The sequence below is a fragment of the Antennarius striatus genome, chromosome 4 (assembly GCF_040054535.1).
Source record: "Antennarius striatus isolate MH-2024 chromosome 4, ASM4005453v1, whole genome shotgun sequence".
Taxonomy (NCBI): Eukaryota; Metazoa; Chordata; class Actinopteri; order Lophiiformes; family Antennariidae; genus Antennarius; species Antennarius striatus.
Window position 1 is genome coordinate 8,508,387 of NC_090779.1, and position 17,543 is coordinate 8,525,929.

At 39.4% G+C, this 17,543-nt stretch overlaps 3 protein-coding genes across 9 annotated transcripts; 2 read left to right on the forward strand and 1 right to left on the reverse strand.

Annotated features, from left to right (window-relative positions):
• The first annotated feature begins 102 nt into the window (after nt 1-102).
• tmem258 (transmembrane protein 258) lies at nt 103-2,396 on the forward strand. The gene is made up of 4 exons (XM_068314126.1): nt 103-234; nt 569-678; nt 2,019-2,147; nt 2,260-2,396. Exons 1-3 carry the CDS (start codon nt 232-234, stop codon nt 2,143-2,145), a joined length of 240 nt encoding a protein of 79 aa, XP_068170227.1. The 5' UTR covers nt 103-231; the 3' UTR covers nt 2,146-2,147; nt 2,260-2,396.
• A 144-nt stretch (nt 2,397-2,540) lies between these two features.
• On the reverse strand, nt 2,541-5,722 carry tmem138 (transmembrane protein 138). 2 transcript variants are annotated; one of them, XM_068314123.1, is made up of 6 exons: nt 5,590-5,722; nt 5,088-5,296; nt 4,777-4,983; nt 4,028-4,199; nt 3,811-3,886; nt 2,541-3,717 (listed from the first exon to the last, which is right to left on the reverse strand). In XM_068314123.1, exons 3-6 carry the CDS (start codon nt 4,902-4,904, stop codon nt 3,605-3,607), a joined length of 489 nt encoding a protein of 162 aa, XP_068170224.1. In that variant the 5' UTR covers nt 4,905-4,983; nt 5,088-5,296; nt 5,590-5,722; the 3' UTR covers nt 2,541-3,604. The 2 variants fall into 2 exon arrangements, with proteins under 2 accessions (XP_068170224.1, XP_068170225.1); XM_068314124.1 differs by having other exon boundaries at nt 4,777-5,296.
• Nucleotides 5,723-9,081: 3,359 nt separating this feature from the next.
• On the forward strand, nt 9,082-17,422 carry cracr2b (calcium release activated channel regulator 2B). Of its 6 annotated transcripts, XM_068313393.1 has the most exons (19): nt 9,082-9,166; nt 10,871-10,942; nt 11,021-11,402; nt 11,484-11,595; nt 11,723-11,870; nt 12,687-12,833; nt 12,973-13,063; nt 13,153-13,248; nt 13,350-13,537; nt 14,077-14,148; nt 14,282-14,336; nt 15,103-15,173; nt 15,264-15,378; nt 15,547-15,673; nt 15,766-15,847; nt 15,940-16,054; nt 16,292-16,399; nt 16,508-16,584; nt 17,172-17,422. In XM_068313393.1, exons 3-19 carry the CDS (start codon nt 11,148-11,150, stop codon nt 17,254-17,256), a joined length of 1,944 nt encoding a protein of 647 aa, XP_068169494.1. In that variant the 5' UTR covers nt 9,082-9,166; nt 10,871-10,942; nt 11,021-11,147; the 3' UTR covers nt 17,257-17,422. The 6 variants fall into 6 exon arrangements, 2 of the variants coding, with proteins under 2 accessions (XP_068169494.1, XP_068169495.1); XR_011035209.1 differs by lacking the exons at nt 16,508-16,584; nt 17,172-17,422 and having other exon boundaries at nt 15,940-16,130; nt 16,245-16,377; XM_068313394.1 differs by lacking the exons at nt 16,508-16,584; nt 17,172-17,422 and having other exon boundaries at nt 16,245-16,380.
• Nucleotides 17,423-17,543: the final 121 nt, after the last annotated feature.

A 17,543-nucleotide genomic window follows, 5' to 3' on the forward strand; every position in this document is an offset into this window, starting at 1 on the left:
CAGAGTTTACAATAGGTAGATAGATAGATGTGTATGGATAAGAAAGTTATCAATTAAAGACAAAGAGACGACACTTTTGTAGTCTTTCATCGGAAGATATCCTGCAAGTCTTTACTGAGGGATGATTATTCCGGTTATTACGTCATAGTACGTCACAAAAACAATCCAGGAAACCAGTACGTGTCCTTTTCAGTTTGGATCGCAGGAAAAGGAACTGTGACTCATTACAGAATGGTAGAAATGCTTGTCTTTATCTTGTTTTTATGGGTTTAATTCTAAAATACAAGTATACGTGCATTGTATTTGTACAATTTCATCAGCAGAGTAATGCGTTTTCTGTGAAGCGCTGCTTTATGGAGCTGGATATGTGGACTAGCATAGGAACGTTAGCATCTCATGGTCCTATAGCAGCATTATAAGCGAAATGAGTAAATTATCTTTATTTTGCATCACTAATTAAACGCCTTTGTCTTGGTACCTTGAGGTAGGGTGGTAAAGCAAAAGTTTGTCGTCTTGAAGAGGTTCACCTTATCCAGCCATGCGATGTTTACTGTCTGTTTGGCTGCAGGAACTCGAGGCTATGACCAGATACACCAGCCCGGTGAACCCCGCCGTGTTCCCCCACCTCACGGTCGTCCTGCTGGCCATCGGCATGTTCTTCACGGCTTGGTTTTTTGTGTATCCTTTCACTTCATGTCAAACTTAACATTGTGTTTTTAAATTAAATACAACTTCATACCAGCTAGCATTTGGCTTTTGCTCTTGTAGCGAAGGTTCTTGTATAGTTCTTTCTTAAAATCTAATTTCAGACTTCATTCAGTTGCTGAGATTTGGAACATTGCAGCATCTATGAAAAGAGTGATGCCACAAACCTTTATGCAAGCCGAAAGAAAAGGACAGTGACTGGTTATATGTTACCAGATCACTATATACAGTCAAATACTATATGTTCCAGACTTTTCAGTTCTGACCTGTGGAAGATACCAGCGATGGGAGTCCAAACAGATTTTCTTTGAGGGTTATTGGTGATGTTGTGTGTCTTCACTTCACTTCTTTTTAAAAAAAAGAAGTGATCATCTTAAATCAACATAGCCCATGTCACCTAAGGGGCTCCGTATAAATCTAAGCACAAGTTCAGTCTCGTACAAAATATTTTTAAATCAGACTTTTACATCATAATGCAGTGAATGCTTGATGTTTATTAAACCATTTTAAGGCACAACCTTTGACACAAAGGTAAATTAAAAATGTATAATTTTAATGGTTACGTTAATAAACGGATGCAAATTAGACACATTTTGAATTTTATACAACTGATAAATTGCATTTTTGTTTACTTGATTTACATTGGTGGTCATACATTCTGTTGTCTTCCAACACTGTTGTGATTTTTTAATAGAATTAAGGGTCATATAACATATGAAACATCTCCGAATATTACGGCTAAGCGATTAACCAAACATGTATTAATCAGACATTTAGAACCCTGAACTGATTTAATCTTTCTCATATTGGTTAAGTAAATTAATAATACTGTACTTTCTTCTTTGTAAGAACTTATAATTTGTTAGTAAAGACTGTGTTGTTCATTCATCTCTTGCTGACATTAGTCTGTTCACCAATTAAGGGGAATACAAAGTGGCATAAGTGAGCATAAACATTGTGCCATCTGGTTATAACTAGAGGAATGCTGTGCGAAATGACGAATGCTTAATGTCAAAAAAGTTGACAAATAACAAAAAGACTTCATATATCAGCATTGTCATAACTTTGCAGACAGTGTAAAAAAAAGAATTACACAATCTTAAATTGTAATTGAAATAAAACGTAAAATAGTCATGACATTGATTTGAAGTCATGTTGAAGTCATGTTTGAAGTCATGTTGCCCAGCACTATTAAGTACACTATATATAATCGATGGCATGAAAAATGTACTGTAACTAAAAAGAAATCTAGACAAAGCAGAGGTTTGTTGTTGGTTGTTTTTTATGCAAGATAACCCTTGACGTTTTATCAGCTATGAGGTGACATCCACAAAGTACACAAGGGACGTCTACAAAGAGCTGCTGATCTCCCTTGTGGCTTCACTTTTCATGGGTTTCGGTGTGCTGTTCTTATTACTCTGGGTTGGCATATATGTATGAAGGTATGTTTTAAAATCCATTTCATTTACTTTAACCACATTACCATTTTTAATCAGGGAATCAGTTTTGCGGTGATTAACTTTTCTCCATCCCTCTTGTTTTTTGCGGCATAAGGTGACTAGATTAAAATGACATTCCAGCGGAATCAAGGGCATCACAACATGGACTGGATGTAATTGGACTGCACTGACAATATTCTGGGAACATGTGGATTCTGGTTTTCTTTTCAAAAGTAAAGAGAATTTGTACAACTTTTGGTGTCTTTCTTTGACGGGTCTATTTTTTGCAATAATCAATATCTCTCATAGATTTTTTGCAGTTATATAAAATGTTGATAGTATGGAGACTTGAAGTTCACTTCACTTGACCTGTTGGGCCCTTGAGATTAGAGTTATTTTGAAACACTAAAGACTATTTATGGTGCGTTTTACTAGAGGCACCTAAACCTTCAATCCCTGATTAATCTTTGTGTTAAAAATAGAGCAGTCTGTTTCACCTTGTCTCTAGGATGATGCAGACTACCCTAATGATGAAGGATTACACCAGGATTAGAGAAGGATTATTTTATTTAAAAAAAGATGGAACCTGATTCAAAGATCCCCACTAAAAGACTGGGTTCTTTTGTAAATTGGCTTATTAAACTTCCATCAAGTTTGTAAACAGAACATACTAGTTGTACATAAGGCAAAATAAACCATGTGGCTTCTTCACAGGTTTTGTCACACAAAACTTTCTCCAATGAAACCACAACCTTGTATATGTTGTTCTACAAATGGTATGATAATGTAGATCAAAATTAATTTGCCACGGGAGGCAATAACAGCATCTATAATGGGTCTTCTAATTTAGCAATCTATTTCTTCAACTTAAATGCATTTACAAAGAATAAGTACAATATGCTGACCCAGATCTAATTAGCACAATACTAAAGATGTGACATGTTGCCATTGTAAACAATTTAACTGTGAGCTCACCTTGTAATGGAAACTATATAAGACTTTGGTTTATGCTTTTTGCTTGTTTGTGTTCAACATTCTGTTTCCAGGAGTCTTTCAATCGGTAATGACGTCCAGCATTACATCAGCAGGGCATTTATTCCAAGTGTCCCGACTTTAGGGGCAGGGTGGCAGTGGCTCTGTTGGTAGAGTGGGTTGTCCAATGACCGCAGGATTGGCGGTTCAATTCCCTCTCCCGCCCAGTCACTCTTAAAACATGAGCTGGCAGTGGGAGGTGCCAGCCCACCTCCCAAGCACTGTCGAGGTGCTCTTAAGCAAGGCACCCCCCCCAACGAGCTGCTCATTTGGGGGCGCACCTGGTCGGAGCTGCCCATCACTCTACCTCCCACTGCACTAACTTCATTATTACAGGTCCCCTTGTGTGTGGTTGTGTCTGTTTCAGGGGCCTGTACATGTCAATAATCAGTGCATGAGTGGAAAAAAATGAGTACATTTCTTCTACTTTACTGACGAGCTCTGGCAAAGGCATCACGCAGCCACCGTGAGTCCTGATACAGTCTTGGGTCTCCCATCAACTCTGATGTGCGTTTGTAAAAGTAGTAATAGAACACTGCCACTGTAAACAAAGAGGTACTCTATTACAGCAGAGGTTATGGAAAAGTGGTAAATTGTGATGCATAATATACCTTAGAATAAGCCCAACAATTACCTGTTCTCTGGAAGACAAATAGAGCTTGAAGGCCATCTGTCCAAATAAAAACGTCTGACTCAATCCATCTCAGGTTCTAGAAAAAGGAAGTACACAAATCAAAGTTGATCAAAAACATGGTCTTGCAAAATAAAGACACGGATAACTAATTTTATCAATGTTTGATATAATGTTTGCCCAAACACAACAAGAAGGTGTCTGCGATGATGTGGCCTACCAACACCCAGCAGTGTAAGGAGATGCTGAGGGTCAGATACAAAGCAGAGACAATCAGAACAGCCCTGAATCTCTTCAGCAGTAGGGACACCAGGCCGACCTGGAACACGTAGGTGTTGAACATCATCAGCAGAATGATGATCACGTTGAATAAGATGACAATGTCCTGGATGCTGTAGACACAGAATTTATTTTTATTTGGATTATTAGTTCTTAAGCTTTCCTTTATCAAGTAATGATGTCAGAGATAGGACACTGTGCAAGATCAGTCCCAATAAGATCTGAATGAAAGGGAATATAGAAAATAGGAGGCTGGATGCTGAATAAAGATCAGCCACTCCATAAGATAAATAAACAGTATGTTGGATGCAGTAATGAAACTTAGATGTTGTGCTCAACTTTCAAATATTTCTTCCATGCTTGCAGAAAAATGTAAATAATTAAACAAAGCACGGTGAAGTTTTGATAATAATCAGGCTGTGAAAGAAAAGCCAGGACATCTCTATTCACAACTTCAAGGATAGTAAACACATCTATATGGGGATTAGTTTCATAATAATCAATTATAGTTATTTTCAGAACTGTATTTCAGTCCATCTCTTTTTAAATGAAGTCTGAAATCATTCATGAGTGATTCGCCAATCACTTATAATGAGTTGAACAAAGGTATCAAAATTAAATAGATAAACTAGGATCGGTTTATTTTGTAATCTGTAAACTAAAAGACTGACCAATAATTTACAGACTTACATGAAAAGCACCAGCTGGTTGACAGGCGCTCCTCTCAGGAGTTCACTGAAGGAGTTGACAAAAAGGTCATAGGCCAACAGCGTCATCTGGATCAGCAGCACTAAACAGTAGTTCCTTGTCTGAAGCATCCTTCAGCTCTGATTCTGTTCAGTCTATTCACCTTCTGTCTCGCTGGCTGCTTTTATTTTCACTTGCAAAAAGCAGGTACTTAAAAGTGACACAAGTTTCTTCAGTCAGTATTCAGCCCTGACACACATCATCATCATAAACACTGTAAAGGTCGAGATGCAATCAAACAGTTGTGACTTCACCATTTGTCCATTCACGTGGCTTTTCTCCAAACTCCACTACTGTACTTCTCTTTCCTTGCGTTCATCCGTGTGTTCACAGACATGTTGTTTGTTGTCCTCGGGGATCTTGTCAATTATTTCAGATTATTCAGTCCAAGATGTCAGGAACAGTTTCACGCAGTGCATCTTCACATATTTGGTGTGGAATGTACCATCACATCCTGCATTTCCTGTAAACAAGAGAAACCGTGACGCCAGAGGACAGAGGCAGCCTAGGATTACAGTCATTTCACCGACTTCAGTCATTTCGTATTTGTAGCGGTGGTAGTACACGAACTCTTTTTACACATCTAGTTTACTAAGGTAGACAAACACGGTGGTGCATTTGTGCCAAGAATCCTTGTTGGCTCTGGCACATAAACCGGATTTTAATTTCTAGGAACTGCATCCAGGCACATTTGCTATGTTAGCGTTAACCATCACAATATTGTATGACCACAAAAGAATACCGACATATTCCTACCTGGAAACCGAGACGGGAGTGAAAATTTGTCACCAGGACCGAAGAAGAAGCTCTAAATTGCTGTGAACTCAATTTTATCGCCAAACAATGCTCCCCGATCGGATGTGTCCGCTGCTTTTCGGCGGTAACGTATGTATTTCCGTAAATTCCATGGTAACGCTGGTCTTTACCGTAAGACCGCACGCACGTCCTCAAATCGTATCTCCACGGTACTGCTGCACTGGGTAAATGGAAATAAACCGAGATCTACACTGAGTATTACGGTGAAGCGTGATGATGCGCGGTAACGCTGCCCCCTAGAGGCTGAACCTGTAATAGCATCAAGGCAGACTGAAGCTGTCCGGTGCAGCCAGTGGTGAGCCAAAGGTGAGTAGTTAAAAGTTTCAGTTTCATGGAAGTGGTAGAATAAAGGTCGTTGACAAATATTGAAACACATTGTATAGTGAATTAACGAACTCCATTCACAGCATAAATGTTTGAGTACATGTAGATCGACTCCTGTTTCAACATGTGAAAGATTGTATCATAGTTAAACTAAAACCTGTTCAAATCATATTTGATGCTGCACACTACATTTCTGATGTGGATGCAAAGAGTTCTAGGTCGATTCCTGCCTCACGGATGTATGATGAGTCTTACCTGAGCAACAGAGTGTAATGTGGAAGGTAGCGTTAAGGTTTACAATGACTCAATTGTTTCCGTCTGCTAATACACCCACTATACATTGCAGGAGACTTTGATGGCTTTTATCTGGAGGACAGAGGTTACCCATGGCAATCGATGCTGCTGACCCCTTACTGATCTTGGCTCCCACAGAACTTCAACTGGGTTCACTGCAGGACGAGAGGCTGGGTAGAGATAAGCATAGGCCTGCTGGAAGCCCTTTTCCAGTGCCTACATCACCTCAGGATGACCCCTGAAAGGGCCTGTGATATAATTGTGTTGTTGTTCATACTATTGCCTCTATTAGTGGAGAACAACACATGAGTATCATGTGACTAAAACTGACAGAAAGTAAAACTTGGAATGCCTAAAAGCTGCTATAAGCAGCACAATGTCACAGCCATTGATGTAAGATCTAAAGCAGTTTTGGCTAACATCACGGAAACCATGCAAGATGGCCAGATGTCAGCTCATCATTTCAGTTCTTAGATTATATTGGTATATGCATGGCTTTGAATATTCTTCTTATGAACTGTCTTTGTAATATTCATATGCCGATTTAGTTTTTTGTTTAAATAAAATTTAAAAATGTAAATAGGTTTCATTATTTAACAGATGTTGATATACTGTGATGAGAGCATATTTGTGTAAAGAGCATTATGTTGACAACAAATAACCAAATACTCAAATGGCCACTTAATATTTACTGTACAATGTCAAACTTAATCAAAATAAAAAGGAACCCCCATGAGATGATGCAGAAGTCTGACCTGTGTGAACACGTTTTTTAATACTTCTCAGCTGCTGCCGTGTCTGCTTCTCCCACTAAATTTATTTAGATTGCACCTAAATAAAATAGACTACCATTCAAATCCATTTTCCCCATAATTTTACCATGATTGCAGCAGACTACATTTAAACTTATGCATTGTCTACCGTGTCATTTCCCTCTTCTTTGCAGCCACAGTGCTGTTGTTCTTTCCAAAAGTGTACTCAGTCTTCATATGTATAAATTGAAATCTGGGCTTTGACTGCCTTAAAATACGGAGCGCTTCTTGTCCGTCATCATGGTGGCTCATCAAATCAGGGCTCTATTGATGATGACTTTTTATAGTGGTGTCTGACCTGGTGTGTATTTGGTGTGGAATATGTAGCCGATGCCATATTGAGACTCAATAGTCTGATCGAAACCCACCCGCAGGCCACAGATATTTCAAATTGAGACTGGTGACTGTCAAATAATGGTCAGAGACGAAGACCTTCTCCCAAGACTACAAACTTTATTGCAGGACGGCGAGGTCAACCGCAGTAGGGGGGTCAAACGAGGCCAGAGCACTCACCACGCTCCGTGCCCAACACACACACTCACACAGCAAATGTAAACCAAAATACAAGGAATAAAAATGTAAAGTGTGAAGGCTGCGCAAAAATTACCGCTACACATACACTAAGGGGAGTGTGGAGCTGAGGCGAGGGACCCCGACTAATAACTCCACCGTCTGGACAGCCCGACTACCACCGGTCCCGCATTCATGCAAAAGAAAGGACAATTGAAAACATGTATATTGTCTTGGGGGGGAAAGCAAATCCAAGCTCAGAAGGGGCTGAAGCAGATTTCTTTTCGATTGGTTCTGCAGCGCATTGGTTTGATAATCAAGGTAAACAGATGACTCTTGGGACAATGGTTGAAGTTCGTGGTACTTTAATAAAGCTCTGGGTTGTTCTTCAATACAACAACCATCAATGCATGTGGTATGAGAAGGACAAGTTGTCATCTCAAAACAGTGGTTGATATACTATTCATCACAGGCGTGGCATCACATGACTCCTTTGCAGGAATGCAATTACTAGTAGATTCAAATGGTCTTGGAAAGAGGTGGTAAATACATAATAACCTCAAGGTCCATAAACTACATTTTCAAAGGCTAGAAAGCTGAGCTTATTTAGCAGGTGTTGATTGTATCTTGTAAAGGAATGTGCAAGAAATTCAGTTCAACAAAAGGACAAAGTATGTGTGTGTAGGATAAATGCTGTGCAAGGGGTTCACCTAAAGTTCTTCTAAACCTAAAGATTAAAAGTTCTAGGTAATGTTTACTTAAAGTATCCGAGGCAATAAACCTGGGCAATAAACCTGAACAACAACCTCAAGGGTGAGCTAATGGTTAAAGGGTTTAAATGCTATTCATTTATAAAGACCTGGACAATGAAACAGATATTCCTTCAGGGCTAACAGAGACCATTTCATGTAGACACTAACAATGAGGAACTAATTAATAAAAGAAACAGAATTACAGAAACTACAAAAGAACATATTAACCTAACACAGAAAATTGAAACAGAACAATTATTACAAAACAGCAGTGACAGTCTGTCTATAATGAAAGAAGAAAGGTTAAATAAATGATGCGTCTGCGATAGAAAGTAATTTGTAGACACAAAAAGAAATTGGTCTTATGCTTCCTGTGGAATAACCCTTCACAGGAATCCCCCTATATCAGCCGGAGGGAAGCCACTGGACAAAACCTAACGTGTGACAAATCAAATCTAACAAAGCACACACATACCAGGACCGATGAAGAAGCTCTAAATTGCTGTGAACTCAATTTTATCGCCAAACAATGCTCCCCGATTGGAGTGTCCGCTGCTGCTTTTCGGCGGTAACGTATGTATTTCCCTAAATGCCATGGTAACGCAGCACTTTACCGTAAGACCGCACGCACTTCTGCAAATTGTATCTCCACGGTACTGCTACATTGGGGTAAATGGAAATAAACCGAGATCTACACTGAGTATTACGGTAAAGCGTGATAATGTGCAGTAACGCCGCCTCCTAGAGGCTGAAACCGGTAATAGCATCGAGGCAGACTGAAGCTGTCCGGTGCAGTGGACATCTGCAGCCAGTCGTGAGCCGAAGGTGAGTGCTTAAAAGTTTCAGTTTAATGGAATTGGTGGACTATACGAATATAAGTCGTTGACAAATATTAAAACACACGGCATAGTGAATTTACGAACGACTGTGTGTCGTGTCACGGGTTTTTTGTTGTTGTTTGCATTTCATTAACTTTAGTTTATTCTCTAGGGTTTGGTAACCTGCGCTAGCCACATTGCTCTAAAGTTGACGTCATATAAATTTCATTATTAGGTTTCCGAGCTAAATATCAGACACATCTGTAGTTGAGTCGTTAGCGTTCATCTGCATTTCACAACCATAATATGTGTTTAACTTGCTATCTTATCATGAAAGCTGTCGAGGTGTTAAGCAAACTGTTCTAATTTAACTCAACTAGTAGACCTTATGTTGTCGCATATGTCATATAACGTGAGCGCTCATTGGACTGTTTAATAACCTGCTGAATGATTTAAAGTCTATTAAGTACATGATTCCTGTTTCCCTGAATGTGAGAACTCTCCTTTGCCCCATTCAGACTGACCTTGGTAAGTTGTATTTGATCATTGGTGTGGCTGTTGATTTATTGGGTGTCTAGTTTTAACGAGCCAGATCCTGAACAATCAATGTTTAGGCAGGTTTTATCAATGACACCAACACATTTCTGGTGATACAGACTTATTTTGATCTTTGTTGATCATCAGCTATCAACTTTATCTTAACATTATTAATACATTCGTATTAGGTGTTACTTTTTATGGCTTTGCTAATAGAGAGAGGCAGGAAGGAGGAAGAAAAATTCAACAGTGATATACATTTCTATTCAGTACACATGTTTCTGTTGACATCCAACATTAAGTCTTTTATGCAACTCTGAGAAATGAGAAAAAGATTAAATTTGTTATTGTGATCGATCTGAAAATGCAAACAACTGCAAATAATTTATTTGCATCTCCTCCACTTCAGCTGTCCTCCCGCCTCTTAGAGTACAGAGCAGATCTTCTCACATTACACCATCCTGTTTTTCAGCCTCTATACATCCTGGTGCACAGTCATGGACCCTATGAGCACTGACAGTATTGCATTTGTTGAGGTTTTCATCTGTATAAGCAATGTGAACTACTGATGTTCTAGAAATGTATGAAATAGCGTGCTGTCATACTTACTGAATGTAGACATACTTACCACCTGATTACGTACAGAAAATTAACAGCTTAGTTTGTTTCAAACCTCATATTTGACAAGGGAGGACCTGCTTTGCCAGCTCCTCTCAGTGTCCTGAAGCACTGGGAGGGAACATGTAAAATGTATTTTCATTTCTTGTTGGTCATCAAGAAAGTCACAATGAATGTCTATTGTTGTCAAATATGCCTCAGATCAGTAATATCCATTAATAATCATTATAAAATTTCTTAATGACTTCTCAGTCAGGATGCTACTAATATTTTTTTGCTATTGGTGAATTAACTGTTTCATTTAATCTTTCTTTTTTTTAACAGGTACAAAAATGTTTAAAAAGGAGGTATTCCTCCAACAGGGCACAACAATCTTACATATAACTATTCAGCTTGCCTCCACAAGTTTTGTCAAAACTGGTTCAGTGGGACCTGCATAATTTAGGCAAATTTTGAAAAATGCCTTAGCTTTTATTAAATTGAGAAAAGAAATGGAGCTGTTTCTCAACAGCAGGATGTAGTGATTTCATTCTTGATCTATGCTCCATCTTTTCAGTTACGTGAAGACAAATGCAGGGCCGGGGATCGAACCGGATGAGCAGACAACCAATATACTACTGAGCAACAGGTGCCCGGTAGTATATAATAGTATATACAGTATACCACATAATGGTTTGTGACTAGTAAAGAGATTATTTTGTTGCAGGTCAACACATCTCCTCAGCTCTACCTCCCCAAGTTGAAGGAAGTAAAGCATTTAATATCAAATTAAGGAGATCAACCCTAACAATAACAACGACTCGTCACCCAGACCCGTTCCACTCCATGCAGTAATGTCCCAGTGGCTGAATGATGCGGAAGTGCTGGTGGGTCAAGGCAGCGGTGAGGCCGTAACAATGAGCCCTAGACTGCGGGGTCCACCACCCGGGACTCCCATGCTGAGCCGTGGACGGAGTCCACTGGCTTCGCCGAGTCCCAGAGAGTTTGCTCCGGACAGCCCAAAGGCAGAGATCATGGGAAAGGCCAAGGAACTTTTTGTACTGTGTGATAAAGAGAGAAAAGGCTTCATCACAAAGCGGGATATGCAGGTGAGCAGCTGATGTGATGGAACAACAATTGTACCCATAATGTCTTAAATTGTTTTAAAAGTTCCATCCTCTTGTGGTCAGCGGCTACAAAAGGAGTTGCCGCTGTCCCCTGAGCAGCTGGAGGAGGTGTTTGAAAGTCTGGACCGACAGAGCAACGGATTCCTTACTCCCGCTGAGTTCAACACTGGACTTAGTGAGTGTAGAATTTTGATCAATTTGCAGCCACTGCGACATCTATCTGGAACATGAATGCTATTTTTTTAAAATCCTGCATACCATTTAAGTCAGACCCAATGTACCTCTCTCTGTTTGTGGTACAGGTGAGTTGGTGGGTCTGGAGGACACGACTGAACTGAGTGAAGACAAAGCTGAAAAGGGTGTGGACAGGGAGGACATGTCTCAGGAGCCTGCTTCAGTCAAATTTGTGAACATCCTTATGGAGCTTGGTGCTGACAAACTCTTTAAAAAGTAAGATCACTGCTTAAATGAACAACTCCTTTAAACAATGACAACAGAAAAAAACATGAGCTTCAAAAAGTTGGCGTTAATTGCAGATTTGTTGTCCTATGCTGCATTTATTTTATGTAGGTCCACCTAATTAACCCGTAAACGAGTCTACCTCTAAATTTTAGCGTGAAATGTGGTGGCAAAATTAGAAATGGGCTTAACTGGTACTTAAAATGCACCTGTTGTGATTTGATCCTGTGCATATATTAAATCTACATCTCCTGATGGTTAATTTCTTTCCACTATGCATTTGTCATAGTTTCTAGAAATGTCACAGAATAAATGATGTAAAAGTTAAAAGATTTGTTTCGTGAGCAAAATTTGTAAAACCTAAATACAGTTGACTGTACCTACTGCAGATCTACATTCAGTCATTAGTATCCTGTAACATCCACTAGCAACAACCAAGTGCCAAGGCTAGGCATTTTGCTACTTAGGGAATTTGTAATATTTGTTGTGGAATTTATCTCCGATGAGGGCGTCTAGGGCAAAACTCAAACACTGTTCAGTCAAAACCCGATGTACAGATCTCCCACGTGCCAAAGAGCTGCCTACCAGAGCATTATATTCATTATTTATTTTATTTAGAATATTTTACTTTCTCACAAATTCTAAGAGAAAGAATAGGAATTAACTTAATTATCTTAAGTTACTTCTTTCTGTCTTTTTTTGAGGACGAGGATCCTGAGTAGTTCATGCTTCTAATAATATGAGAGATGTTGAGCTGTCGATGTTTGAGGTCCAAAGTCACTTGAACAGATGTTTGTCATGTTGTAGTCAGCAGGAGTTCTCCTCGCTGTGGTGTGACCTCCAGAGAGACAGACCAGAGCTTCTCAGTGTCTTGGAAAGTATCCTGGTCCATGCGGTGTCCAATTTACAGGACTCCATCAGAGAGAGAGATAGCCTGGAACAAGCCCTGTGCAGGTCACTTCCTTCTACTGTCTGTGTTTGGGGATCATAATGCAATTCATCTATATTATGATGATATGATTGTAGTATGAATTAATTATGCAATGTTCAACTTTGAGATTTCTTGAATAATTCAATTCAAATGTATTTTTAGACGGGAGAGTGAACACGATCAGGTTGTTCGCTCCATATATGAAGAAATGGAAGGCCAGATCCGTGAGGAGAGAGATAAACGGCAGGCTCAGGTACAGATGTGTTCATGAGTCCATAGTTTTATATAAATCGAAAAAGCGATCATAATTTTACGATTTAATTAATTATTTTTAAAATCAAGGAGCGCATTAGACAGAAGCAGAGAGGGCAGCAACTTGAGCAGGAATTGAAGACTCGGGAGCAAGAACTGGAGATTACGCTGACCAAACAGAGAGAGGTAGACATTGGTTGTTTAGTTTTGTTTTACTGTGATGAGTATATCCTGAGCTGTGGTTTTGATAAGTAAACAACAAGGAGTGTTTTTGTCTTTGGTTTAAGATGGAGTCTAGAATCCATCAGCTGAACTGTGAACAAATAAAGATCAAGGAGCAGAATCAGCAGCTGAGGAACCTCAACATCCAGTTACAGGAGCAGCTGGAGGGCAGCAGAGAACAGTTACAGACGGCTCTGGCTCAGCTCAGCCTGCTGCAGCTCAACGCCAGCCAGGAGCAAGAGGCTAGACAGAGGTGAGCTGCTAAAAACACACCCTAAATTTCCCCTAAAGTCCTGTCAGAATCCGATTCTGAATACACTCTCCCTGTGAATTACGACGAGACAGCATAGTCTCTGATTACTTGCTAACTGCACGTGTGCTTCGGTATGAAAAAGAGAACGTTAAATACACAGGTGTCACATGATCTCTAATTTCTAGTAAAACTAGCTACAAAGTTTCTAAAGTCCTTCTGTTGGTGTCTGATTCCAGCAATATTACAGTAAATATGGTCTTAGACTTGTTTTTCCAGTTGAACATAAAAATGAGTCACAAGGCTACCGTCATCTGATGGTATTATTTAAAATGTGAGATATTTGTGTGCAACAAACGTGACTCAGGTGGCTTTTTTGTTGGAGTCTACTTTCTGTCATGGAGGAATACACCTTTAGTGCACCAGTGAGTTTTCACGTGATAGCAGGTCACACCTGAAGATTGGATGATGTATAAGGAAGAGGAGAACAATAATAGAATAAACAGAAGTATTTCCAAACTCTAAATAATGTTTCATTGCAGAAACGTGATGAAGGTATCGAAGAACATGCAGAAAGAGAAGGAGAGTCTGTTCAGACAACTGGAGCTACTGAGGTAACAGCTCTCATCTTCCTGTCTAGTTGAAGTCTGCACCATTACTCTGCTTTACTTTTCCATGTCTCTTTTTTTCAACCACTTTCTGCTCTTAAAATGATTAAGATGTGACACTTGTCTCTCTTTGTGCTAGGGATATGAACAGAAGGCTGCGCGATGAGAAAGACGCCCACCAGTCTCAGAAGAGGGTTAGTCACAGACACTCTGACCTTCCTCCACTACCGTTAAACTGTTGTCTCCGTGAAGATCTTTGTACCCCATGGACACAGAAGGTTTATCCTACCTAAGTTAAGTCTTGAAGCGACTTCATGCTATCATTATCATCTGGGTAATGATTATTTACACAGGCAGCTGTTACTGTTTTGGTTATTGATTGAACTTGTGTAAATGACACAGTTTGAATTTGTTTTCCATTGTCAGCAGTGTTTCTATGTCCTAGAGAAAAAGACTTCTGTTTTGTTCTGTATCAACTTGAAGTAAAGAGTATTTTCCATGTTGTTGACTGATGCTGTACATAGCTCTATTTATGAAGATGACCTACAGTTGCTCTATATTTACCAAACTAATAAAGCCCTTTATTCCAATTCCCAAAGGAGTGCTGATCTCTTAGTAGGCTCCCCCTCACCTTGTCCGTGTGCACTTGAGAATCATCATATGTCTTTTTTGTAGTCAACTAAAACATCCAAAGAAACTATATTAATCCAAACACGCTGATAACATGTTGATCTTTGGTCATATTATTTCTAAAGTTGCCGTTAAACTTTACAGCAGAATGAATCAGAGCTGCAAATAATCCAAAATGGTTGTTTGTGTACCGCACTAACATCTCTACAGAAACGACAGTAAATGTTCTTTGGAAACGTCTATGTAACACATCCATACATTAACACTTGTACTGGATATATCTTAATGCTACCCATTTCCTCTGCCTCACTTTCCACAAAAACCTTTTAGATTGTCTCAAAGACTTTGCAGAAGAGAGGGTCAATCATAGGTAACTACTTAAGTGCCAAGGCCCTGAAAAGGTTTGTATGACTAAGAGCATCTGACATGACATTTCAGGAGGATATGACATGGAGGAAAAAACTAATTTTGTGCCTTCATTGATTCTGAAGACAGAAGAGCTCATCCGAAGATTTGGAGCAGGACAAAGACAAACAGACGACAAATTCAGCCAACCAACCATCATTTAAAATCAGTCGTGAAAATGTTGAACAGATGAAAACTCAGGTATGGAATGTATTAAATCTAAAAATACATTCAATCTCACATCCATCAATTAAATATTTGTGGTCTGCACAGCAAAGATGGAATTCAGATTTGTTCCATTCCATGTTCAGGAAAAGACATGACACTGAAATCTATATGTTAAGTTGAATGCCTTTGCCTGAATTTTAGAGTAGAATTGTCAGTCCTCATCGAGTGTTCAAGGTGGTTTTCCTGGGTAACTCAGGAGTGGGTAAGACCTCATTCATCCAGCACTACTGCACAGGACACTTCAACAGTACATTGAGCACAACTGTGTGTAAGATTTTCCTTTATTTTCACTGTTATCACCACAATTAACACACTCCTTTGTGCTTCCGAAAGCAAATATTTAAACACTGTTGCTCCTAGGCATAGACTTCCACATGAAGACTCTAACTCTTGGTTCCACCACCATAATCCTGCAGATCTGGGACACTGCAGGGCAGGAGAGGTAGAGTAATAGACTATCCTGTTGTGCTGCAGTAACATTTCCTACCACTTTATCAATATTTTTTGGGGTTTCATTTTTTTGTCAATACTCAGATTTCGCAGCATCACCGAGCAGTACTACCGTAAAGCTGATGGTATCCTCGTCATGTATGACCTAACTTATTCACCCTCCTTCATTGCTGTGAGAGGATGGATGGACACTGTAAAGGTATGCAGGTGGCCACATGGGTGATGAGAGGGAAAAACATTCAAAGCAGTTTGCAATCATTTGAATACACAAGCAGGTAAATAACAACACAGTCTGAGAGAAGTCTTTAATGGAATTTCTCTTTATAGTGCTGGAGCAGATTTATTCACCGCTCATTTGTTCTTTTTGTTTTTTTATTGTCATGCTTCAGGTTTCAGCACGAACAGACTGTATTCTTACGTGATGTGTGTTTCTCAGGAGAAGATGTGTGACGGTGCGACGTTGATGCTACTGGGAAACAAGGTGGACCTCACAGACTGTCACAGCAGGAAAGTGACATCAGAGGAGGGCCGGAGACTAGCAAAGGTGGGAACATTTAATTCACAAACTTCTTTCTGGAAAACTCACTCACAGCACCACAGCTAATGGAATAATATCATCTTTGAGTTAACTGAAACATGTTTTTTTCCACAGCAACACCAAGCTTTGTTTTATGAGTGCAGCGCCAAAACTGGATATAACATTGAGGAGCTGATGACTGATCTGGCCGGGTACGACATCTACATTTACATGATGTTTCTAAAAATGCCTGTAACTGACAGTTATTATCATTATTAAAAAGATCACCAACCCTTGATTACTTGATCAAATATTCAAAAATCTCAGATGGTTCATTTTTGATAGTTTTGGGACTTTTTGTTGTTACATCACGTTTCAAAGTGGTGATGTATTGTAATTGTCAGTGTTCGTGTGTTTGTTCGTCCGTCCATTTGTTAGTCAACCAAATATCTTCACAACCGTTGCAGATAGAAAGATGAGACAAAAAATACATTACTCGGGCGGCAAAACGGATGAAAATCAGATAATGACCTTGACCTTGAGAAAACTAGGTCAAGGTCAAATTTCAACTTTTGTACAATCAGGAACCAGATAAGATAGAAAGATGAGAGAGAGAGACTTTGCTTTGATCTATCTAAGCACTAGCTTTGATCTATGGTCAAAGCTAGTGCATAGCTTTGACCTACCCTGAAAGGTCAAAGCTATGCACTAGTCAGGTACTACTTTCAAGGACCCTGAAAGTAGGTCAGGGTAAGTCACGGGCTGTTGCACACTGATTTAATGTTCTTCTTGACCTCAGGAACCTGGTGTCCCAGCATGATCGACAACGTGAAGATGCCCTTTTACTGACCATGAACACTAATAAAATACGTTGCTGTACATAAACAGAGGAGGAAAGGTACCAACACCATGATCAATTAATGTCACATGTGTCTTTATCAAGACAGTGTGATGATTGGAGAATACTGAAGGGAATCATTTCAAGATGCAGACTGTGGTGTTTATCTGATGACAAGTTTACAAAACAATTTTTTGTGTTCTTATTTATTCTTTGGTGTTTTGATAATGCATCCAATAAACTGTATTGTTGATGTCTCCTTTATTGTCATTGTCATGTTTTTAAAAACGTTGAAATATCTTAGGAGCCAAATGATATGTATTAGCACCAGTA

Excerpts from the sequence above, each read along its gene's own strand:
- tmem258 (XM_068314126.1), top strand. Across the intron at positions 679-2,018 it reads TTCACGGCTTGGTTTTTTGT|CTATGAGGTGACATCCACAA; the intron begins GTATCCTTTCAC and ends ACGTTTTATCAG.
- cracr2b (XM_068313393.1), top strand. The coding sequence starts at position 11,148 with ATGTCCCAGTGGCTGAATGATGCGGAAGTGCTGGTGGGTCAAGGCAGC. Across the intron at positions 13,249-13,349 it reads CGCTGACCAAACAGAGAGAG|ATGGAGTCTAGAATCCATCA; the intron begins GTAGACATTGGT and ends CTTTGGTTTAAG. Across the intron at positions 13,538-14,076 it reads GAGCAAGAGGCTAGACAGAG|AAACGTGATGAAGGTATCGA; the intron begins GTGAGCTGCTAA and ends GTTTCATTGCAG.
- tmem138 (XM_068314123.1), bottom strand. The coding sequence starts at position 4,904 with ATGCTTCAGACAAGGAACTACTGTTTAGTGCTGCTGATCCAGATGACG. Across the intron at positions 4,200-4,776 it reads AACCAGCTGGTGCTTTTCAT|CATCCAGGACATTGTCATCT; the intron begins GTAAGTCTGTAA and ends CTGTGTCTACAG. Across the intron at positions 3,718-3,810 it reads ATTTGTCTTCCAGAGAACAG|TGGCAGTGTTCTATTACTAC; the intron begins GTAATTGTTGGG and ends CTTTGTTTACAG.